The 25,742-nt window shown below is 38.4% G+C and overlaps 1 protein-coding gene across 4 annotated transcripts; it reads right to left on the bottom strand.

The window, feature by feature from the left end:
• Positions 1–159: 159 nt before the first annotated feature.
• Positions 160–21,712, bottom strand: F11 (coagulation factor XI). Of its 4 annotated transcripts, none has more exons than XM_069493654.1 (15): positions 21,468–21,712; positions 20,448–20,503; positions 15,245–15,407; positions 14,206–14,312; positions 13,387–13,546; positions 10,932–11,041; positions 10,423–10,582; positions 8,185–8,294; positions 7,920–8,082; positions 7,725–7,831; positions 4,321–4,552; positions 3,056–3,231; positions 2,382–2,477; positions 1,691–1,830; positions 160–1,428 (listed from the first exon to the last, which is right to left on the bottom strand). In XM_069493654.1, exons 2-15 carry the CDS (start codon positions 20,500–20,502, stop codon positions 1,267–1,269), a joined length of 1,941 nt encoding a protein of 646 aa, XP_069349755.1. In that variant the 5' UTR covers position 20,503; positions 21,468–21,712; the 3' UTR covers positions 160–1,266. The 4 variants fall into 4 exon arrangements, with proteins under 4 accessions (XP_069349755.1, XP_069349754.1, XP_069349756.1 ...); XM_069493653.1 differs by lacking the exon at positions 21,468–21,712 and adding an exon at positions 21,356–21,438; XM_069493655.1 differs by lacking the exon at positions 21,468–21,712 and adding an exon at positions 21,356–21,438 and having other exon boundaries at positions 4,321–4,489.
• Positions 21,713–25,742: the final 4,030 nt, after the last annotated feature.

Below are 25,742 nucleotides of genomic sequence, written 5' to 3'. Positions count from 1 at the left end.
TCGTCTCATAAAACCCTGTGCATCCCACTCATTTCAGCTTGAAATTAAATATTTTGTGTAATTACTTTATTTTATTGTTCATGCTAACTAGATTGTAAGCTTCATGAAGCTAGAGATATATCTATCCCCAAAGCTTAGTGTGACACTATCACATCATGGTGTTCCATAAATATTTTTCATATTGGGTGTGAATTGTATATTTATTGACACATGTTGAAAACTATATGGAGACAGTTCAAATTCTAGGTTATTGCATTACATCAGAACAGTAACTAGGAAAATATGTGCACTCAAGAAAAAAATTCCAGTACTTAGAATACAGGGAGCTGCTTGAAGATGCTAAAGACTTTACTATAACTATCCATTTGTTCCCAAATTGTGTTTTCCTCCACAGTATATGTGTTATTTACATTGATTTTTGTCCAATATATTTATTATCTCACTCTTTGTAAAGCCACCCTCACGGTGGCAGTTTGTCTTAGGAAGATTTTAGCTTGCTTCCCTAACTCCATCAGCCTTCCTCTCCCCAAACCACTCCAAATAAAGACGCAACCTACGCACAAACAGTTTTTTAGGCAAATGCATCTTTAAGATTGGTCCCCTAAAGTACCACTTTCAGGTAAATTGCTGCTCATGATCCGCTCCAATATGGAAATTCTGGTGTCTTCATTCACATTCACCTTTAGCTTGTGTCTATTTAAACTGATTTTAAAAAAATATATTAAAACTTGAAATGACAAGAATCCCTGACTATTCTGAAAACCATTGAATTCACTCAAATTCTTCCTTTACAGAAGAAATGTGTTCACATAGGCAGAGCTTAGATTTTTGCAAATTGATGATGGCTGTAATTGTCCCTGTGTCTTCCAGTTCCTGTTTTTCCTTGAACAAATCTTTCCATAGTGGTTTCTTTCAGCAGTTCTACTGGATCCTTTGGTGCCACTATTTGATTCTTTTGTGGTACATCTGCCTACATACTAATCTTCAAAAATATCACCTTATAGTGTTTCCTGGGCTCAGGAAAAGTGTGATCAAAAAAGCAAGAGACTGGACGCTAAAAACAAACGACGATTATCATAGAATGGGAGTTTTGAAAAATGACAGTTTGTTTTCTTTTGGTATTTTCTCACAAATACCAAGCCCTTGCTGTTTGTTACTGAATGGGAAGCAGGATGACACAGTGTCTTCCTCAGCGAGCTCAAAACCCTCTTCCAGGGAATGATCAGGTTCGACCCTCAGGGAGTCAAATGGCCTGTGGGAACGCATTCACGTTGCTTGAGTTTTCTCCAAAATCCAGTCCACGTACTCGACCACATTGGTGTAAACACCTGGCCGCTCCCTTTGAGCACAGCCTTCGCCCCAGCTGGTGATGCCCACCAAGTGCCAGATCTCGTCGTGTTTGCAGGACAGAGGGCCCCCCGAGTCTCCCTGCGGCAAGGGAAGAAAAAGCAAGGCACACAGATCAGTTCAGACGCTTTCCAGCTTAAATACATTTTGCTCTTGTCCTGGATCTTTGATGCACTTCAAAGAACCTGATTGCTTTTTTTCATTTAGCCAGAATATCCATTTTAGATTTCAGAAGAAGTAAAACAAATATTCTGTGTTCTCTGCTGGTTGGCAGAAGACTGCTTTTTAAAATGCATTAAACATTCCAATTTGAATATATTCAACTGGTGGAGAACATTGTTACCTTACAAGCATCCTTCCCGCCTTCCTTGTAGCCGGCACAGATCATCTTATTGGTTATTTTGTGCCTTCTGTATCTCATCTGGCATTCTTCATTTGCCACTAAGGGTATATTGGCTTTCTGGAGAGTGTTTTGTATTTTGTCTAAAAGAAAATTTGGTTTTGGTTAGTGGATTAACTATATGTTATATATGTAAATATATATGTATATACTTAAAATCAAAAATCATACCTATATGAAAATCTGGAAAGAAAAAATATTAGGTTTATCTCTCAGATCTTTTATAATTACAAGTGTAAAGATGATGTTATTCCCACTATTGCATGTACCATTGTATGAGTGTTAATTAAGTTCAAAAATTAATTATGACTCTAACTGGAATTACTTCTCAGAGAAAGTAATTGGATAACAGGCTAGAACATTTACTGAAAAGTTCTAAGTTTCCCACTAAATTTCATTAAGCAAAATGAGTCTTTAAAGAGATTTAGTCATATTTAAAATTTCCAATCATACAGAGGTGGTACCATCCTCACTTGAGTGATTTTTGTCTTTCCATTTTTATTAATACACTTCTTGCAATTGATAGTGTGATTTTACTTGCCTTTTGCCTTTTAGCACTATAACTTGATAGAGCAGAAAAGGTTAAGTTCTTTGCTTGTAGGATGGAGCATATATAAAAACATCATTTTTTTACCTCTTAATTTTCTGTACCCCCATCCAGTCACCCAGCAGTCCGTGTATGTTACATGTCTGTCTCCTTTTGAAGGTAGGCATATGGGTCGCTGAGAATCTAAATTTCAAAAATTATAGTTTAGTGATCAGAAGCAAACTATATCTTCTTTTACAGAAGAGATTCTCTTCGTTCACTTTACACTCTGTATTTTTTTTAATTTATTATATTTGCTTTTTTTTTTCCTTATGGTCATGTATTTTCATCTCTCATGCTCAGCATCACCTATCACTCGCCCCAGCGTGAGAGTCTAGAGGGACAAGCCCCACCCTCCCCACTGGTCCTTCATGCTCACTAGCCTTGGCGCCCTGTGGAAGGCGCTCCATCGCTCCCACTTTCTGTTTTTCATCCCTAAGAGGCAGATGTTAGATTAAATTATCTTTACATAGCCTATAAAATTATGCCATTCACACACACCTGAAGAAGACTGAAGATAACGTATCTCTTCAGCCATCCTCCAAAAATAAGTTTCAATAACCAGGAAAGAGCATCAGCCTGAACAGACTGAACGACCAGCTTCCCTGACCCTCTCGTGATAACCATGGAGATTGGTAGGGTCAGGCAATGAATCTGGTAAGGTTAAACATTTTTCTCTAGGTCACCATTCTAGGTGACTTTCCAATTAAAATTCCACATACCTGTGTAATTCATCGTTGTTTCCAGTTTCAACAAGGCAATATCATATCCGCTTTCTGCCGTTTTATATTGATCATGAACTATTATTTCTTGAACCCCAAAGAAAGGTGTATCCTCTTTTATTTCGGATTGATTTAAAATGCCACTATACACACGCAAAATTTTAGGCGACTCTAGCCTAAGGAACAAACAGTAGAGGAAAAGAAATTTCCTTTACTAAGTCATTCCCAGACATTTTGAGCTGTACAGCTATTTAACTGGCTCTTACTAATATTTTCTGCCAGTGGTGGGCTTTTAGATAGAAAACAGTGATTTCATCTTAAGATTTTTTCAGTTGCCCTATAAAGAAGATCCTGAGCTAGTGTTTACTTTATATTAAACACAGAAAAATGAAGGAATGCTCTTTCCACTCTCCAACACACACACACACACACACACACACACACACCATGAAGAGTACGGGGTTTAGTTCCACCCTGCCATTAACTAGCTGAGACCTTGAGAAATTCACTTGAACTTCCTGGTACTCTGTCTTCCCAAACACAAAAGGTAAATGGAGCTATTGATCTCAAATGTATCCTCGAGTTATAGTATGAGTGTGCTGCATAGTGATTAAAAATACAAACTAAAGCAAACACACAAAACTATGTGTGGAGTCAACTCAGAGGATATAAAATGGCAAAAAAGAAGTCTGGCCAACTAAAATCCCTGGGATATGTATGTTCCCCAGCTGGAGCCTTTATGTTTGACCAATATTGAAAGTGATCTCGTGGGAAATTCAGTTCGAGGATACATAATGAACCCTTTCTGTATTTAAACACACACACAGAGCAAGAGAGAGAGAGAGAGATTGAGAGAGAGGGAAGGTATGGGATATAGGAGTCAGAGAATGGGGAATTTTCTGTGAGTTTATTTCTGGACCCTATATGCCGAACGATGCGAGGAAGGTGATATTTCTAAAATGAAATAACAAGAAAGCCCCTGAGGCTGTGCGTGCACCTGAACGGGCAAGTGGAGCAGCGCGCAAACAGCCACGTTCCTGCTCCTGCTCTGACGCTGGTAGACCAGGAGTGGCTCTTCCTTTTTTTTTGCTTCCCCTCACCGCCCCCCCCCGAACTAAAGGAAGAAATGAATTACTAGAAAATTAATTTATTAATAGAAAATAGTATCATTTAAATTTTAAAAGTATTTATTTACTAATATGCTAGTAATAGATTGCGTATGCGTGTGAGGATGATGAACTAATAAAAACAGCAGTGGTACTGACCCATAGAAACAGTGAGCGGCCGTCAATATCCACTGGTTCCCAATGATGGAGCCTCCGCACAGGTGTCTCTGTGTGGGCGACATGATGTGCAGAGTGATCTGCCACGGCCACTCCCCGTGAACAGACGTGGTTCCCCCAACGATCCTGGGCTTGATTTTGGTTGTACATACTACAACAGAAAGATTGCAGTGAGTAGCTTCTACATCTTCCTTTGCCACCGGTAAGCACGTTCCTTCAGGAGCAAAAAGAAGAAAACCTTCCTTCAATTCAATAGCTTACCATGACCTTGAGTTGCGTAGACTTCATAGTCAAGTCCACAAAACAAAGCATGCGCATAAAGATGGAAGTGACTAAGTCACTTTGTAGTTACACATCCCAAAGAACGCTGCCCTCTTTGTCTGGTACTATGAGGCCTCTGATCCTCCTTCTAAGGATAACTTTGACGATTTTTTTAAAGTAGTCGTTGTCAAGTGCAGTCCCCAGACCAACAGCTTCATCTGGGAACCCATTAAAAATGCAAATTCTTGAGCCCCACCTCAGACCCAGTGAATGGGGACGTGCAGCAGTGAGGCTCAGCGCCCAGTGTTGTAACAGCCCTGCTGCAGGGTGGGGACTGCTGTGATAAAGACGGGGGGCTCCTTCCACTCCGTTTGCTGCCTTTGTCTAATTGTTCCCCCATCCCCTCAACTCAGGCCGACCGTGGCTCCCAGTCACTCCCGTCCTATCCCGTCCAAACCAGGACGGACCTTCTGTTTGTGAACTTCTTCTGCCCTTTGGCCTTATTGACAGTTTGAGGTTCTCTTGAGCCAACCTTGGGACTTTCCGGGGACTTTGACTCAGACTCATCCCTCTGTTTCTTTCTCCTCTTGGCTGCCCTGAACAGGACAGCAGTTCCCTTTCTTTCTCCTTCCTGGGATGTCGAATGTGAGAAGCCTAGATGGAGCCCGGCCCATTCTGCTGCAGAACCCAGACAGCATGGGAGTGAGGGGTTCGTGGACCGCAGTGTTCTAGAGCAGTGCACGTCAAGCCTTCATGCACATATGGGTCACCTGGGAAGTTTGTAAAATGCAAATTCTGACTCAGTGTGTCTAAGGGGTGCTGAAATTCTTTCTGACAAGCTCCTGGGTGATGCCAATGTGCCCACACCACACTTGCAATGGACAGGCTCAGAGGATCAGAGAAGCTGGTGTCCTTCGCCAAGGGAGGAGTATAAAGTTGGCAGAAGAGTCACTAGGAAAAAGTCAAGTCCTAGACGGCCCATTCCCTACTTTTGTGGGTGTGAAAAAAACCTCTCTAGGCTTTTTTTTTTCCCTCAATAAGAAAATGAGTTTATAATTCTGGGGCAGATTTCACACAGAAGGAGAGGACAGGAAGAGAATTTTGAAGGAAATGACAGCTCACAGCAAGCTGAGATAAGAAAGAGCATGACGTGGTAGTGGAAGCTTATGCAGAGTGTTCTCATTCAAGAGTGGATAGGGTGGACGTTAGTTTTGGAGGGCCCTTTTGAAGATTTTAGCTATATTCTAGAATTTCTGGGAAGCTCTTATAGTTTGCCAGCTGGGAAGTCAGTATAAGGGCAAAGTTAGGAAAATTAATAGGGAAGTAGTAACTGAGGTATGTTATAAATAACTCAATAAAGACCTTGTTTCTCAGTTTAAGCAGAATGCTGAAATTATCTGTGTTTAGCATCACATTTTGTGTTAAGAAATGCTTCTTTTAATGGCATTGCTATCTGTCTTCAGAAAGTTAAGTTATATTGTAGACCCACGACAGTACAGGACATGATAAATGTCTCAGTTAGTTGTTCCCTTTCATATTAGAGTGTTATTTCATCTAATATGGTGCAGTAAAACCTAGTTATCTAATTCACTTCTTTCAGAAGGTGTACTGAAAAGACATAAGATTTTATTTTCCTTTATCTTACATGTTCTCCTGCAGCTATCAAGCTATACCTGATATATTCTGCAACCTCTACAGACCAGAGTCTATAAATTCAACAGAGAAGAACATAATGAAGAAGGAAGGGTGGACAATGGAGTCTGCAATTTATCAAGGTGTTAAGTGCTGATGTTGTTATGTCAACATCACTTAACAACAAAATTTGCTAAGTGTTCCCTCTAATGCTTAGAAGTAGAACTAAGACAACAGAATTATTTTGAATGGTCCTTCTTGTCTTAGGTAAATTTATTGTGAGTGAAACAGAGAATTATGAGATACAACTTAATTGACTGGCTTTTTAAAGAGGTTTGAGCCATCCAAAGATTCTCATGAGAGCCCTCCTAACCTCTAGGAAGGTATAATTTGTGACTTAGAATACTAGTATTGGATGCAATAAAACATCTTTATGTCCTACAAAACACAGTTCTCAGAAGTTAAGGATCGAGTCACCTTCTCAGCACAGTGGATAATCTGACACAAATGATTTGTATACTTCTAAAACTATTACAAAGCATGAGTATCACTTCCATTTGATTCATTCAATCTCAGTGGCATCTTAGTGTATAGCGCATTCTGCCATTGGACATTTAGCAATAAACAATCTAAGAACATCTAGCTTTATGACAATCAATAAGTAGTAAAGCTATACTAGGTTACTATGGTAATTTAGGGAGGAGTATTCATGGCATATTCTTTCCTATTGCGGGTTCTGTCCTTGAGAACAATTGTATTTGCCTACAAACCACTTCTTGCTGCTAGGCTCAGAAACTGGCCACTGGGATGGAAATATTACTGATCTGACTTTTGTTGTAACTTTTATGTTATTATAGATCTTTTATAATCTAGACAAGCTTTTTATTTCCACCCTACCACACTCATTGCTATGAATTAGTAAAGTTTTACCTTAACTTTTGCCAATATTCGTAAGTCTAGAACTCTTGCAGGGAATCTGCAAGAATGAAAGCCCGTGAAAAGAAAGTGCTCCACTATTGCTCAGATACATACACAAATTTTTGAACATATGATCATATTTATGTTTTACTTAAAAATCAAGTAGTAGTCAATGGGCAGAAAATGAGTAATTTGATTAACCAGGGTGCTGGCCTTTGATTATAAAGGACAATAAGATAAATAAATAAGATAAATAAAGGCCTTGACAACAGGAAGCAGATGCAAGAGTGTTGGTTCAGTCTGGGTCCCACCAAGAAATGCTAGTTGTATAAATGTGTCAAATTAAAACACACATTCAATTCATAGCAGGCAATGGAGGGTTTAGTCAGGACCCGATATTTACCTTTAAAACATGGTCAACTCGGGTAATAGGAGTGAAAATAACAGAAAATTGCTAAATTTGTTATTTTACTAATTTCCTCCCCTCTGTGGCTATTATTGGCTCTCCTATACAATGTATTCGGTATAGAATAATTCCTTCAGGTATATTTTTTTTCAAGTGACGTCATACTCACCATTATCCATTTTACATAACCTTAGTGTGTATCCAGAGATGCCTCCTCTCCCGTGAAGTATTTTAGTTGGAGATCCATTTGAAGAAAGTTTTAAGTAACATTTGCCCCTACAGTTGGAAACAAAATGGCATAAACGCAATGCACCTGGCAAATAGATGAGACAGAGGCATCTATGTAACCCATAATATGCCTTACTTCCCTTCGTTGCAAGATCCTTGAGATGGGGAATAGGTAAAAAACTGGCAGCGGATGGCGTTGGTGCACATTTTCTGGCAGGCCTCGTGGCCTTTCACGTCGACGATGTCCAGCTCTTCTCCCAAGAAGTGAGTGTCGTGGTAAAACGAAGAATGGCAGAACACTGGACAGCAAATCAACAGCAGACATGAGACATACCCTCAGCATTCGGCAGCCTCCTCAGATTTGTCGGTCTCGTTCAGAATAAAGTACTTGCACTGCTCACCTGGGATGCTGTGCCTGCAGTTTTGTAGACCAAAACCGGAAAGAGCTTTGCTCTTCGTGATGCGTGTACTTGGTAATCCGCTCTCAGATGTTTTAAGGAGACAAAGATTTCTAACAACAAAAAGGGGAATATAAATATTTCACATCAAACATATCGAAGAAAAAAACATTTTTCACAGCACATAAAGAAGTTTGCAAAATTAGCTCATGTTAGCACTTAACAGCAAAGATTTTCGTACTTTGAAAGGTACGATTCTTGAATCACTGAGCCACACCTCAGGATCCATGGGTGGTAGACAAATTTTCAAAAATGAACCACCTTGTTCTGTAAAAATTTTCTGAGTTTGCTCTATTGCCAATGTGCCTTAGTATCTTCCTTTTTTATTTCTTTCCTTTTAACACTCCCAGCCTCTCGGTCTCAAAGATTCAAGTATTTTCATACTTCCTAAAAATCTCCTATCCAGGGTTGCTCCAGGCGTATAAGGGGTAAGGGAGATCCATCGCCGACTCCACACCCTGAAAGCCTCTCCCTGGAAGGGAGTGTTTTTCCTAAGTAGCACAGAATCACAGTCTAAAGCAGAGCTGCCCAGGAGAACTTTCCACAATGCTGGAAATATCCTATATCTCTGCCATCCAATACAGTAGCCACATGTGGCTACTGAGGGCTTGAAATGTGGCTAATACAGCTGAGGAAGACAAGTTTTAGTTTCATTTGATTTTAAATAATTTAAATTTAAATAGCCAAGTCTTGGCTTGTAGCACCCATGTTTCTATCACACTCTGTGTTAAAGATCAAATGTGTTATTCCTCTGATAGGTATTAATTGGCAATTTAGAAAAGGAAATAAGACAAAGAAAAAGAGCAGTGATTAACACAAAATTACAAATTACAAAGGCATCTTTCTAATTCCTGAATTTTTTATGACTCAGGGCTTAATCTTTAGACCTAGGTTCTTCTCCTGTCTACACTGAATCCTGTGATAATCTCACTAATCCCATGGCTTTAATTACCAGCTGTGTGCTGGTGACACTCAAACACAGATCTAAAGCTCTCTTCTACTTCCGGTTGCCAGTGCAGCATTTCCGCTGTACGTCCAACCGGCTTCTCTTCCCCCTGGACTCTGCTCCTCATAAGATGTTCCACACCTCAGTCGTTGGCGTTTCCACCCTCCCAATTCCCTGGGCCAGAGTCCTGGAGATCTCACTGACTCTTTCCTTCCTTCACGGGCCGCATCCAATCCCTGAGCAAAGCTTATTGGCTCTCCGTTGACCATGTATCTCAGTCTGATCACTGTGCTCTCCCCTCCACTCTGGCCCAAGAAGGCAAGGTTTCCATGTATTTAGTTCACTAACAGCATCCACAGTATTTAAAATAATCCCTAATCTATAATGGGCAGCAGATACATTCTATTAAATTGGTTTAGTGAATGAAGATAACAGGTATCTTTTTGTGCGACACACCTGGGGCTTCCGAGATGACAGCCTCACTCAGGGAAAGCGAGGCTTGCCTGACGGGCAAGGCACCGAGGGCTCTTCTTGCTGGACTGCCCCGGGGGACTCGCTCCTCAGTGATGGGCAGCCAAGCCAAGCAAACACCCAGGGCTCTGGGAGTTCTGATTCAGATGATAATATGGAATCTAGGTTTTGAAGCTGACTTAATCTTCTGATCTTTGTTTTTTAGTGAATCTTGTTAATGAGAGACAGAAACATTAGCGATGGTCCCTTTGATGGTCAAAGAAATTTCCCTGCTTTTTATTGCATCCTATGTGAATTCCCATTGGTAGGGAAATAGGGCCTCAATTCTCAAATCCTCGTCCACCGACACCCAACCTGCTTGTTGGAGGCTTTCATTCCCATCTCTCTCTCTCTCCACTTTGAATCTGACTTCTCACATTTCCAGCTCTTTCTGCCCCTGGTTCAATTATCTTAAACAGGGCACTGGACTGAATTGCCTCTTCACAGTCATTCTTACTCTCGTCATTCCATTTGGAACTAGACCCTCTCCCTTGCCGAAGGCAGAGACCTCCCCAAGCTAAAGAAAAGCAGGAGTCTTTGGTAACTTTGGATTCGTGGTTTGTATGTGGGGAAGAGGTAGGGAGAGGAGCTAGGAATTCTTGTTTGCAACTTTCATCCTATACAGGCATTTAGATTAAATTTTTAGTTACTCAGAATTGTTAACGATGGATTTTGATCATCTGTTTTTAAAAGACAACAAATTGCCCTTGATCGTAGCTTCTCACCTTTGTGATTCTTTTGGCCATTCTTGGGAAAAGAAGGTAAAAAACAAACAGTTGGGATGATGAGTACAAATGCGGCGACAGACAAAAACATCTGGGGCCAACACGCTGTCGATGTTGCTGTCTGCAAACACCGTGCTGGGGAAAATGTCCCTGATACAAGCTGTACGACAGAAGAAACGACGTCAGGAGATCAGTTCACCAGCAGAATCAGGAAAATTCCAGTCGTAGTATTTGTAAATTCCATATTAAAAATTTAAGTTTACCCCGAGGTCTTTAAAATGATTTTTAATTTAGAAAAAAATGAAGAGGTTATTTTAAACTTGAAACTCAGATATAAGCTCTAACTATCCAGGACATAATGAAATCGGTCACATGAAGCAGGTAAAAGACCGTTGGGTCCATTTCATCAGTGAGCATAAGTCAGTATCCTAAGTTGGATCTATTGCACATATCACTGGCATCATACATATTTAGTGGTTAAACTACTACCTTGAGAAAACGATAGTTACCCAGATTAGAAAGCGCACAGGACTTCAGTGAAAACCCAGACACCACTTTACTGAGCTTCGTTATTCTAGTTGGTGTCCCTGTTTGGGTGTACTTCAACAGACAAATGTTACTGCATGAAAAGAAAAAGGAAAAAAAAGTCTTACTCCTACAACTGCAAGGAGGAAAAAAGATGAGATGATGAGAAATTTCCACTGGGAGAGAGGACTTGGGCGTTATAGTGAAGGAACACCCCAGAGAAGCATCCATCTGAGAAGCCGAGTGGCTAAGCTGGAGTCCCAGCCCCGCCACTAGGCACCTGGTGGTCCTGTGAACTTTGTTAACTTTATTTCTTCATCCGTAAAATGACATCTTGAGGAGGGCACGACAGGAAGGGTAAGAGTGTCTGAATGGATGGCTTCTCAAGTCCTCCTCACTGTTAAGGCTTTAACTTTTTTATAGTGCCCAGCAACCCCCACTGTCTTGGCTTGTGGTTCATATTGTGCTAAGTCTTAGATATAAAAGATGTCATCTGAGCTGAGCTAAAGCCAAGCCATGGAAGACTAATGACTAATTGGGGGTTGGGGTTTTTTTTTTTGTTTTTTTTGTTATCATTGCTGTTTTTGAAATAAATCTTTGATGCTTTGTGTGCTTTCTACTTACCTCCTTTTTGTGACTGTGGAGAGCAGAATGTTAAAATCCAATATTAAAACCCAGATATTAGTAATTTGAACTTTTTTCACTTGTTTCATTGGACTCCAGATAGATGTAGTTCACTATGTAAATCTAGATGATCTCAAATATTCTTAAATATACAAATTAATAACATATTTCCCTTACACATTTTTAAAGATGACAACATAGATATAGTCATTAGAGAGGAGATCATTTTTATATCATTTCACAATATAGTTATCCCTGAAATATTTCAAAATCCAGTATGGAGCAGGATAAAACTTTTCACATGAGCTTCAATTATTGTGTAATACACGAGGAACTGCTGTTTAGAGAGATAGATGAGTAGGTATTATTTTTTGTTTCTATAGGGTTAGGCTGTAACACCACTTAGGCTAGGAAGGACCACTTGTAGCTCTTTCAAAATTACAATGTAAAAGCATAGGAGTTTCACTATCATCAGAGCAAATAGACAACCTACAGAATGGGAGAAAATATTCGCATTCGAATATACACATTCAAAAAAGGGCTGATAACTAGAATCCATTTAGAACTCAGGAAAATCAGCAAGAAAAAATGAAATAACCCTATCAAAAAGTGGGCAAAGGGCATGAACAGAAACATTTCAAAAGAAGACAGAATAATAACCAGCAAACATGAAAAAATGCTCAACATCTCTAATCATCAGGGAAATGCAAATCAAAACCACAATGAGATATCACTTATCTCCAGTGAGAATGGCCTTTATCAAAAAGTCCCAAAACAATAAATGTTGGTGTGGATGCGGAGAGATAGGAACACTCATACACTGCTGGTGGGACTGCAAACTAGTGCAACCTCTGTGGAAAGCAATATGGAGATACCTCAAAGAGCTAAAAGTAGATCTACCATTTGATCCAGCAATCCCATTACTGGGCATCTACCCAAAAGAACAAAAGACATTCTATAAAAAAGACATCTGCACTTGAATGTTTATAGCAGCACAATTCACAATTGTAAAGATGTGGAAACAATCCAAGTGCCCATCAACACATGAGTGGATTAATAAAATGTGGAATATGTGTACCACAGAGTACTATTCGGCTATAAGAAATAATGGTGATATAGCACCTCTTGTATTTTCCTGGATAGAGCTGGAACCCATTCTACTAAGTGAAGTATCCCAAGAATGGAAAAATAAGCACCACATGTACTCACCATCAAATTGGTTTCACTGATCAACACCTAAGTGCACATATAAGAATAACATTCATTGGGCGATGGGCAGATGGGAGGGGAGAGGAGGGGATGGGTATATACATACAAAATGAGTGCCATGTGGGGGATGGACATGCTTGAAGTTCTGACTGTGAGGGGGGGAGGGAAGGGTAGGGGCAATATAAGTAACCTAAACATTTGTACTCCCATAATATGCTGAAATAAAAAAATAAAAAATAAATAATTAAAAAAAGAAAAGAAAAAAATAATAGTATCTTCTCTAGGGGTTACTAAAAGCATAGGAGTCTCAAAATTACAATGTAAAAGCATAGAGCTTTTGTAATTTTCTAGGACATAGATCAAGGGATGTATTTTTTCTACCAGTGTCACTAAAAGACAGACTCCTTACCATAAATGAAATGCATCCAAATTGGGCTTTAGATGGACTTGTCATGAAGAGAACTGTAAGTTTTATTACAGAAATTTCTTTTAGGGGTTAAAAAAAATTGGAGGCATTAGGTTGATGACAAAAATTTTTACTGAGTCATCACTTTGCTTTTTGTTGGCCACTCTAACATCCTCGGGCTCAACTTACAGCTCACTCACCGATGCTCCACTCTGGGAAACCATCTTGTCGCATATGTAAAAAAGTGACAGTGGCTGTCATCTGTGCACCTCTCTTGGCATTCCTGAGCATCCTTGGTGACGGAGCTGTTGTAGTTTATGCCCTTCATGTCTAGGTCCACATAAATGTCTTTGTTGCAAGCTAGGAATAAAAGCAAAAATCATGGGCTCTCTCCAGATTCCAGGGGCAACAGCCATAGGTCTACCTCAGCCACTGTCCTCCTTACTCCTTTTCACCCACTTTTCCTTTGTTTTTATTTTAATCTGTGAAATTCCTATTCTCACATGGGAGCAGTGAAAGAATGCCAATGTCCTGCTTATATGGCATCAGTTTTAGACTTGTACATTCGCATTTCTATTTTCTGACCTTGCCTCTCCTCTCCTGAGTTCACTGATTGATTCATTAATTAACCAATTCCAGTGTCTGTTTCACTATTAAGACAAGTGTCACCCCAACCTTTATTTTTGCCTCCGTTGGTTTGAATTGATATGTTTAATACAGACTTTTGTGTAAAATTTTAAGCTGGGAAGGAGAAAGAAATATACGAATGATGAGAACTGAGGTAGTAAGATACATCCTTCTATGAAGTAAAGAAACTTGAATGAATTATAATGTGTGTGTGGGGGGTGTGGACACGCATGCATGTATGCTAGTTTTTATTCTACACTAAAAGTGCTTTGTTAGGGGAGTTTATTTCCACATAGCAGTGCTTTGTTTTATAGCCATAAAACTCTATTTGATGCAACTCTATGTATATATCACAATAACTAGCATTTATTAATTCTAACAAGACATCTTACCACTTATTTGGTGTGAGCATTGCTTGAAAGAATACCCAGAAATTGCTCCTGTCCCATTCACCCTTGGCAGTGTTTCTGTAACACTGTCTTTCAGGACACAAGTAAACCTGTTTTTAAAAAAATAACATTATATTTTAAAATAATGAGTCTTAAAAGTCAGCATGGAAAGTGAAAAAGAAGGAAACAAACTATCTCATGCCAAAACAAATATTTTCTTAGCAAGACTGTGAGTTTGCTTTTCCTTCCAACATCCTTACACTTAAGAAACCGCATGGACTCCTTCCTAGCAGGAAACCAACACAAGTGGGTAAACTATGACCTGTTGATAAAATATGGTCAAAAATATGCCTGTTTTTGTATAGCCCATGAGCTAAGAATGATGTTTTTATTTTCAAATGGTTATATTTTAAATGATGACATAAGTACTTCTATAATATCCTTAATTTTGCGTTGGGACAAATGAAACTATATAAAAGAATTCTTGTTCAGTTTGTTATATCTTTTGTGGAGGATAATGCATGTCAAAGTATTTAAGGGTGAAGTGTCATAATGTTTTAAAATTACTTTAAATGGTTAAACATATACACATAGACAGGTAGGAAAAGCAAAAATCGCAGAGCCTTGGTGGTAGTAGCAGATCATTGTACTGGATTATTTTTTCAAATTATCTTTATGAATGTTTAAATTTTTTTATAAAAAAGCTAAGGGAAGTTCCAGTTTAAAGCATATCAAATGTCAATAACCAATAGAAAAGTAAAGAGCAAAAAGATTAAGAAGCATAAAAGTAGAGAGAAAGAGAGAAAATGTACCATTAATATTGAGACCACAAGAGAGGTTGGAAAGTCTGCACTAGGAGGCATCTTTATTCCCTCCTAATCTGCCTGAGAACTATTTTTTCTGTAATATTTAATATTTCAGTTGAAGGACAGTGTATTTTCCAATTGTTAACATTCAGTTTTATAAAACAGCGGATGGAAATGTCTGAATAGTAATCCTCCGGTAAAATCTCTTTCCTCTATGCAGACATGCAGACATTTACCATTCAGTAGGATCTTTGGATGGTGACTCAGCCACAAAAGTGAAAAGCAAGCATCTTGGGTGGTAGGTGCAGACTACTTGGCAGTACTTGGCGCTTGGCGTAAAAACAGTAGCGATGTCTCCTCCTTCAAAGTAGGTATCTTCCAACAGTGTAGTCACACATTCTATGATGCAATACATGGCACAGGTTATGTTGGATTTTAGTGGGCACATATCTAATTAGCCAATAATCTCACAAAGGCAAAGCAAGTAGGTCTACTTAACAGGAAATATGCCCGAATTTGGAAATCCAGGCAATCAACACTTTCAGGTTAGTTTATTGATGAACAGTCTCTAATGGAAAAGAAGATCACAAAATGGTACATTGGTTTCAGTGGAATTGTGCTTATGAGTGATTGTCTTGGAGACAAGATGTGATTTGTGGGTCATTGAATCATTTCTCGGCTCTATACTGGCAAGAGCTGCTCTTTAGCATCGCAGCCAGGTATAGAATGGGCTTCTGCTTGTCCCTTTCCCAACTGCTTCTCTCTGTCCAAACTCTGTGCTTACATGAAACAAAGGCTCCGGAGTGATCATTTTCCATAGCATCTGATGGCCCTGGATGTGCTAACACACCCTCACCCCAAGCTCTCTGTTGCTTCCAAACGATTGGCATGGCCACCCCCCATTCACGGAGAGTCTATTGTCACTTCCAAATATTCCCATTAACAGTGAAAATCCTACCTTTGGGGCAAAGCAATTGTGCTACATTAAAATATTACTTTTAAGAAGAATATTAATTATTTAGTAAATCAAATACATTTTCTAATTTTAATATATGTGATAATTCTCTTAGACCATATTGGATCTTTTAATTTTACAAGGTACAATGATTTTCAAAATGCAAATATAGCTTCTAGTGCCAGTAAAAATTGGATAAATCTGCTTGTTTTTGTGAACTAGCAAGTGCTTGTTTTTGTATATTGACATTGTATCCAGATTTCTTGCTAATTTAATTTACTGGCCCAAGTAATTCATGTGGTGGTTATTTTGAATTGTTCTAAATACACAATCATATCTTCTGTGACCAATGAAAGTTTATTTCCTTCTGGTCTTTTACCTCTTATTTCTTTTTCTTTCCTTACTGTGCTGACTAGGAATTCAAGTACAATACTTAATGAAAATAACAGTGGGTATTCTTGTCTTAATCTCAACCCCTTGGGAAAGCTTTCAATATTTCATTAATATGTATCAGGTTTCTTAAAGAATTTTGGATTGGATTTTTTTGTTTGTTTAAAATACCCTTTAGTAGCTGAGGAAAATTCCCTTCTATTTCCAGTTTATTAAGAGTTTGTATCATTAATAGAATTTAATAAAATATTTTTCTGTGTATGTTGATTTTTAAAAATTATTTTTGCTTTTTATTGTGGTAATATATAACATAACATTCATCATTTCAACCATTTTTATTTACATTGCTGTGCAACTATCAACACCATTCATCTCCAGAAATTTTCAACATTCCCAACTGAAGCTCTGTAGCCATTAAATACTGACTCTCCCTCCCCCCTCTCCCTCAGACCCTGGTAACCTCTATTTTAATTTCTGTCCCCATGAAATTTACTACTCTTAATATAAGGTAATTTATAAGTGGAATCATACATTATTTGTTCTTATGTGACCGGCTTATTTCACTTCACATAATGTCTTCAAGATTCATCCACACAGGGTAGCATATGTCAGAATTTCCTTCCTTTTTAAGGCTGAATGATATTCCATTGAATGTATGTACCACATTTTCTTTATCCATTCATCTGTTGGTAAACACAGGGGCTGCTTCCACCTTTCGGCTATTGTAAATAATGCTGCTATGAATGGAAGTGCACAGATACATTCGTTTAAGTCCCTGCTTTTACTTCTTTTGGGTATATAACCAAAAGTAGTGCATCTATTGACTTTTGAATGTTAAACCAACTTTTCATTCCTGGAATAAGCCCAACTTTGTCATGATATCATAATGTAATCATTCTTTAATTTTGTTTAACATACTGCTGGATTAAGTTTGGTAATATTTTGTTTAGGATATTTGCAGATATGTTCATGAGAAAAAAGAACTGTGAGTTTTTTCTTTCCCATAATGTCCCTGACAGGTTTTGGTATCAAGATGATACTGACTTAATAAAATGGGTTGGAGAATGTGACTATGTTGATCTCCTCTAATATATGTTTGTTTTCCATTTAATTGATTTCTTCTATTTATTTTTTTCTGCCTTCTGGTTTCTTTGCACTTAATTTGCCCTTTCTTTCTACCTTCTTGATCTGTATTTTTATATTATTATTTTTTACCTTTTCTCTATTCTAATGTATAATATAAATCTATATATTTGATCTCAGCACTGATTTAGCTACAGCCCAAGGTTATTAAGTATGAAATGTCTTGATTTCCTTAAGTACTAAGTTTTGCAGTTGATATCTCTGACATTTCACTTTGACACTTCTAGTTTTATTTTTATTGTGAAGGTACATCCTCATTCTTTCAAACGCACTTTTTGGCTTGTGATTATTTTTCCAATTTTTTTAGAACAAGTTTTGTGAAACTATGGAAAGGCAAAAATTCGTGTTATTTTCAAATATGAGTTCCGTCCTGGAACCAATGCAGTGCAGACAGCGGGAAATATCAACGAAGTGCTTCTGAAAGATGTGGCTAATGAACGCACAGTACATCAATGGTTTGAGAAGTTCTGTTCTGGTGATTTTAATCTTAAAAATGAGCCTTGTGAGTGACCTGAGACCAAGGGGGATAATGATGAGCTGAAAGCTGCAGTGGAAATGAATCCATCTCAACCTATGTGTGAATTAGCATTAAGGTTTGACGTTACTATTCTAACAACATTGGACCATTTGAAATAAGTGGGCAAGGTAAAGAAGCTGGGTAGATGAGTACCACATGAATTAAACAAGTGTCAGAAGAGAAATCATCTCGAAGCATGGCTTTCTTTGTTGTCACGACATAAAGGTGAACCACTTCTATATCATACTGTTACCTATGATGAAAAATAGATTCTTTACATGTGTAAGCATTTGGCACAATGCTTGGATAAAGAGGAAGTGCCAAAACACAGTCTAAAACTGAATATTGATCCAAAAAAGCTAATAGTGGCTGTTTGGTGGTCCACTGCTGGTATTATCCATTACAGCTGTATGAAACCGGTCAAATTGATTACAGCGAATGTCTACTGCAACCAATTGGATGAAATGCTGAGGATGCTTATGATTAAGCAGCTGAGATTGGTCAACAGAGACAGGCCAATCCTCTTGCAAGACAACACTGGACCGCATGTCACACAAACAACGCTGCTCAAACTACAGAAGCTGGATTTAGAAACTCTCTGTCATCCACCATACTCACCAGACCTTGCACCAGCTGCCTACCACTTCTTCCAGGCTTTGGACTACTTCTTGCAAGAAAAAATATTCAATTCTCAATAAGCTGTGGAAAATGCCTTTGTTAATTTCATCACCACTCACTCTCCAGGCTTCTTCGATGCTGGCATAGACAAGCTACGGTTAATATGGTAAAACTGTGTCGATAGTTTAGGTGCATACTTAGATTAATTGTACTGCTTCTTGTTTGAGATATAACAAACTACACTTTTGATTTGAAATCAGACATTTCATATTTAATGACCTAATATATTTTCATTAGAATCCAATTCATTTCCTAATTTCCATTGTGATATATTCTTTGACCTATATTTATTTTAAAAGGTCTGCTTAATTTTTAAGCATTTGGGGATTTTCCAGTTGCTTTTTTATTATTTTTTAGCTCACATCCATGGTGACTGGATAACATGTTCTGTATAATTCTAGTCCTTGAAAATTTGTTAAGACTTGTTTTAGGGCCTTGTATGTGGCCAATTTTTATAAATGTTTCATATGCATGTATAAAGGACATAAATATGTATCCAGTCTTCCCTCAGTATTCACGGGGGATTGGTTCCAGGCCCTCCTGAAGACACCAACATCCACGGATGCTCGTGTCTCATAAAATGGCATAGTATTTGCATATAACCTAAGTACATCCTTCGTATACTTGAAACCATCTCTGGATGACTTATAATATCTAATACAATGTAAATGCTATGTAAATAGTTGTATGCTATATTGTTTAGGGAATAATGACAAGAAAAAGTCTGTACGTGTTCAGTATAGATGCAATTTTTTTCCAAATATTTTCGATCTGAGGTTGGTTGAATCCATGGATGTGGCGCCCATGGATACAGAGGGCGGACTGTAAATGCAGTTGTTGGGTCTAGTGTTCAAACTATGTCCACTGTGTGAGCACTGACATGTTTATCAATGAAACAACAATACAATTTCAAAATAATGACAATGAAGGAAAACAATAACTAAATAATAATCTTGTCACCAAGAAAAATAATATTATGAACAGTATAATTTAACATATCAAGTGGAATTTATTTTATTTTAAATCTCTACTGAGATTTACCATTTTTCACATATGCCAATAAAAAGAGTTTACTGTGCTTAAAATGCTAGCAATAGTAGCAGAAATTAAATGTAATATATACATAAGTTATTTTTTAAAGGAATGCTTAAGTTTACATTTTAAATAATTAATGAACGTGGGGCTAAATAATACTTGCACTAATATATCCTACTGGATGTTGGTTAAGTAATTTATAAATAAATTTAGTGGACTCGATATAGGTGGAGAATTAAGAGCAGTGGTTCAATTATTGAGGCGCATAAACTATATATGAATATTTACATAACAGTTTTTGCTCCAAAGCTGCTATTCTGTGTGTTGCATTGAATTGACTACTTTGTGGAAAACTGACTAATCAATGAGGCAAATCGAGATATCTGCATTTTAATATTGCTCCTGCATATCATTTAAATGAGTTATATAGATAGAAGGTCCAGATATAGATATGATAGAGATATAAACATAGATTCATACTATTATGAGAAATTCCTTCACCTCAATTTCCTTCCCTGTTTTGAAAACCACAGGAGCCTTAAGCAGAAAATAAATAAAACCATTTTATTTCCTTCCCTGGAGTGGATGGTGTGGATTCTCCCAGATGTGTGGGGACCATGGTGTGGTTTCCTCTCTGGGCCTAATGCTCCCTTGTTTTCCAATCTACAGGTCAGGAAATCAAATACTTTCCAGTTCATACTTAAGATGAAGCTCTACTTACCACTAGAAACTGAGGCAAATAAAATGAAATGTACCATTTGATACAATAAAATCATCCTGCAAAGAGAAAAATGTGCATGCTTTCAGAACATAAAATGTAAATTTATAATAATTAGTTTGCCCACATCAAGACTTTCAAGAAGTAGGGAGGGAGAGAGTAGTTAATTCATTAATGTTCACGAGGTTCTTATAATGTTCAATTTTATCTTTCCCATGTCCTCAGCCCAGCTGTGTGTACAATGCTCAACACCTTCATGGTTCTGCAGAAGTTGGAACCAGCTGGAACCTTCACTCCTTCCTTCCCCTCCCACCTCCAGCTCACGATTAATCTGATCCCCATCCTCACCGTCTGACCACTCTCCCCACCCCCATTTTCCATCCTGGTTTCCTTTTCCAATTTATACATTTCTTTCTATTTGGGGGTGTCTCTCTCTATATATCCATATCTATCAAAAAGCTCTGAATGATTTTCATTTATGAAATATTCTACTTTAAAAAGTTTACTGCAAATCTATTAATAGACTATCTTGATCACCTATAAATGCACTTATCCCCCCTTGAACAGACTGCTCTATGAAACACTGACCCGTCAGCAAGACAAGACCTCTGATTCTTCAATATTGTTCTTGAATGTCTTTTTAATTTGAAAATACTTGTCATTGAGTAGAAACTGTTACTCTTCTTTCTTTCTACATCTCCTCTCAAATTTTCTTTCTATATCTCCTCCCAAACTTTCATTCTACATCTCCTCTTAGTAACGATATTAACTAAACATCTCTATTCAATCAGACCATTTAAAAATCAATCATTCTCTATTGTAAAGTTTTTTCTTTAAATCACCATGGTAGAAAAAGACATTTCAAGGCATTTCAGAGAAATGTTAAATATTAATATTTTTTGAAACCATACCTGAAAATACTTTGTTTGCTTGTTTGCTGTGATTCTTAATAAGGATGTTTTCATCTTCCAAAATGGTTTTCATCTTCCTCTAAATGAGCTTATGTAGGTAATGTTCACTTACCTTTAATATTTACTTTTACTGGTTTCCAATGTTGTGTAACATTGTCTCTTTGTACAACGTATCTGTGAAAGTCCTTAAAATCTCTGCATATCAGAAGTGTATACTGAAAGTTGCTTGCTTTTTCAATACATCTAATTTATTATTTTTTTTTCTTTTATTGCGTATTCAAACAAGTGATGCACACAGAGACATCTGGAGAACTTGAATTTGCCTGTGTGCCTCAGCAGTCGGGCAATATGCCTGCTCACCAAGGCTGCACTCAACCACAAGCTCAAACATCAGCTGTTAACCATTAATTCTAGCCTAACTTGAATCCCAGGGTCTAAAAGGAAAACACAGAGAGTCACATGGACTCGCTGAGTTGCGGTACAGGGGAGGGAGCAGACTTCAGATCCAGGGGCTGAGGAATGAGCAGGAAGCAAAGTGCAGACCGACCACAAGAGCGCTGCTCCTGTGGAGTCAGTTTCCCTTTGTACAACGTTACCTCCTCAGAGGCCTACGCAGATGTGATTGCTTCTAAGGAACCAACCCCTTTTTATTCCACTTGTGAACACTGAAAGTCTAAAACTTTTTTGAAACAGAATAATATGGAGATTTGATTTAATTTAATTTAATTTAGAACTTGGGACACAAAGCCACAAATGGAGAGCTATAAAGTGATATGTCTAGCTGTCACATGACAAACAATAAAAATCAATGTCGATTTCCAGAAGGATAATAATCTTTGTCTTGAAGAGAGGCTTCTAGTGGTAGGACCTGTTGTAATTTATAGAGAGGAAAGATTGTGAAATATTTTTTTGGGTTTCACATAATTAATTTTCTGTTAAGAACCTTCCCACTAGCCTTGAAGAAGGACTGAAAGCACTGTGGAAGGTCTGATAATCCAGGTCCTCTGTTACCCAGACCTATTAATTAGCTTATTAGTCATGCATCTTGAGCAGAAACCAGTCTGTGCCCTGTAAGCCAGCTACCTGCAGATCCTTGGCCAGGTTGATTTATCTCTCCGGGCTTCGGGATCCTCATTTGTATTAGTGACATTAGGCACTAACTAGCCCTAAGGATTTCTGTGTGGTCCTCTGAAAACCTAACAGCAAGAACAAAAAGGTTTTGAGTAGGTCTGATTTAAATACATTTTAGAGAAAGATAATTTTATGGTTCAGAGAAGGCTCCCAATTTTCCCTAGAAAAGCAAAATAAGATCTTGTGTTTATGAAAGGAATCACAATTTTAAAAAATACTCTGAAGATCAGAGGAGAAGTAAATGCCAAGTTCGTCCCTGTTAGAGATATGTGTACCAAGGGAAACACTGTACTTTGTTCAGAGATTGTGCTCATGCAAATGTGATCTTTGGAACCTAAAAAATGTCACCATTTTACTTTGAGCATTTCAATATTTGGGAACACTGAGAGACAATCTCATTTTCTATCTATCACAATAATGTTGCCATGGACTTTATCTAAATAGTTGCTGAAGCTGTAGGATATCTAGTTCCTGGTGGCCACGTGTCTAAGTGGAAAGATGACCCAAGATGAGGAACACTGGACAGCCCTTTCAAAAACTCCTACAGAAAGGGAAATATGGGGGCAAAAGAGAGAACTTCCTGAAGAAGAGAATGAGGGATTCGTTAGCAAAGTCAAGGTAAATTTGAACTTAGCTCCATGTAAACTGATTTGGGAATTTTTGAGAAGGAGTCAGCATTTTGTTCTTTTGGGCAGAACGTTAAGGGGGGTTTGCACTGAGAAGAGGTCTTTGTGTAGAGTGCCGAGGAGCTATTGTGATGTTCTGTCTGGAAGGCGGTCACTCACGTATTGTTATTTGATCTACTGCCAGTGCACCGTGACCTATCTTGGTGTAAAGAGTCCTTAGTGCTTTCTTGAGTTTTGCAGTTAAAGTTAAATACATTCTAGTTACCCAGAAAGCATATATTTACCATGCATGCCTTTTAAGAGGCTCAAACGTAGAATGGCAAATTCATGCCAAGAAAGGTTGTCATAGAAAATGGTTATGTGAGGTTACATACGGTCCTTACATTCCTGAATTGTTCACTCCATGAAACCTCATCTCTATTCTTAAGCCCCAATAAAAAGAAAACTGATAACTCTCCAACCCTGTTGAGAGAGAAAAAAAGACTCTAAATTAGAGAAATGCTTCACTGGGCAGCCAAATAATATCTTCCGAAATTTGATTTAGCAAGTTAGTGAAATCTTTTAAGCCTTGGAAATAGTATCAGGATTCTAAAATATTTTTGTCTATTTAAATAAAAGTAGAACAAGAGTTTTAACTATGTAGTAACTCTTTGAGATTAAACAGATATTTCTTTCAAATTGACCAAAGGTATTCTAAAAATTCTTTTCAACTAACGCACTGCAAGTTAAAATGCTGATATCGATGACTTTTATCTTAAAGTTGTTTCTTTTCCAGTGAAATGAAATGTTTTTGAACATTTGAAGCCTGATGAATATCAGGAATTACTAGACAAAATCTCAGGAAGAATCTGGAATTTAGTCTACAGAGACCCAAGTGCAAGTCGGAAGTTAGGGCCATAGGTGAGAGATGTATTGGGCATATTGTGACCTACAGCTGTCAGTTTGGGACAGGGAAGACCACAAAGGCAGCCCTGGCTGAGACCCCCTCTCAGTCATGGCCATAATGGACTTTCTCTTGGAGCTCCTTCTCCCTTTTGTCAAAACCCCCTTTGAAAAAGGACACAACGAAAAAAATATATGAAATCATGTCATTTGCAGCACCATGAATGGAACTAGAGGTCATTATGTTATCGTGTGTTCTCAATCATATGTGGGAGCAGAAAAAGTGGATTTCATGAACATAGAGAGTAAAATGGTGGTCACCAGAGGCTGGGAGTGGAGGGGGAAAGAGAATGAAGAGAGGCTGGTTGATGGGTACAAACACACAGTTAGAGAGAAGGAACACATTCTAATGTTTGACAGAGGAGTAGGGAGACCATAGGTAGCAACAGTGCATTATATTTTTCAAAATAGCTAAAAGAGAAGATTTGAAATGTACCCAACACATAGAAATGATAAATGGTGGATGCTCTAAATATCCTGACTTGATCATTAAACATTCTATGCCTGTAAAAACACTTCACACGTACCCCATAAGTATGTACAATATAATGTATCAAAAAATTTAAACATAAGGAAAAAGGGCACAGCTTTCCTTGTGCTACAACCTCTTCCTCACTGTCCCTGAAATGTTGCTTTTACACTACAAGGTTTAAAAGTCCACCTTCAATCAGGGTCTCTCAACTCTGGCATTACAGATTTGGGGGCAGGATAAGCCTGCTGTGAAGGGCTGTCCTGTGCCTTGTAGGATGTTTAGCAGCATCCTGGGGCTCCACTCTCTCCAGCCAGCAGCACGCCCTCCCCCAGCTGTGACCACCGAAAATGTCTCTAGACATTGCCAAATGTCCCCCGGCTGGGAAGGAAGGGCAAAATCGCTCCTCTTCGAGGAGAACCACTGTGTTGGATGCGAATGAAATAACAAGTGATGGTTACAAAATGCTCCTGTCCTCTTTTATCCTTCTCAGAGTGGGAGGCAACAGGTTATAGCCTGGAGGATGTTGTCTGGGATAGGAATGCCAAGCTTAGCTTTGTCCTTGCCAGTGACCTTGAGCTAATCTTTTTACCTCTTCAAGCCTCCATTGCCTTATCTTTGTAATAAAGATGTATCCACTTATTAGACACTTACGGAATGCCCATTTATATGCAATAGAATGAGACTGCCTCCTAAATAAGTTGCTCACAGTTTAGAAGCAGATAGACATAAACAATAATTTCTTAAATTATTTTTAAGCTTCTCTTTCACTACATAAACAATAACTGAAGGAAAAAGTTTTAAGTTTATATTAGAGGTTTCCCACCCCTTGGTGAGGAAGGAGACAGAGGTTGGAGCCTCAGATGCAGATGGTGTGTACGTGTGTCATGCATCCACGCGCCTGCTGCTGTCTCAGGGCAGGAGCAGTGCTAGTTTCCGGGGTTGGCACTGCCACCAGCCTGTCTTGGATGGAACTGCCAAAGATGCTGTCCCCTGCCCTCTCTCTCCACCCTGAGGGTGAAGTAATTCTGATTTCTCACTTTCTTAGCCTATTCCACACTTCCTAGTCCCACGAGGCTCTGTTTGGGGGCTCCTCTGTTCACCCCTGTTCATGAGCAGAGAGTGAGGAATCAAGAGACCACGCCAGTCCTGCTGCTCTCCGATCGGCAACTTTAAAACGATAATTGATGCCTCAGGAAAGTTCCACATTTCAACACTC

The sequence above is a fragment of the Eulemur rufifrons genome, chromosome 18, assembly GCF_041146395.1.
Source record: "Eulemur rufifrons isolate Redbay chromosome 18, OSU_ERuf_1, whole genome shotgun sequence".
Classification (NCBI taxonomy): domain Eukaryota; kingdom Metazoa; phylum Chordata; class Mammalia; order Primates; family Lemuridae; genus Eulemur; species Eulemur rufifrons.
This window is presented reverse-complemented; position numbering and strand designations above follow the sequence as displayed.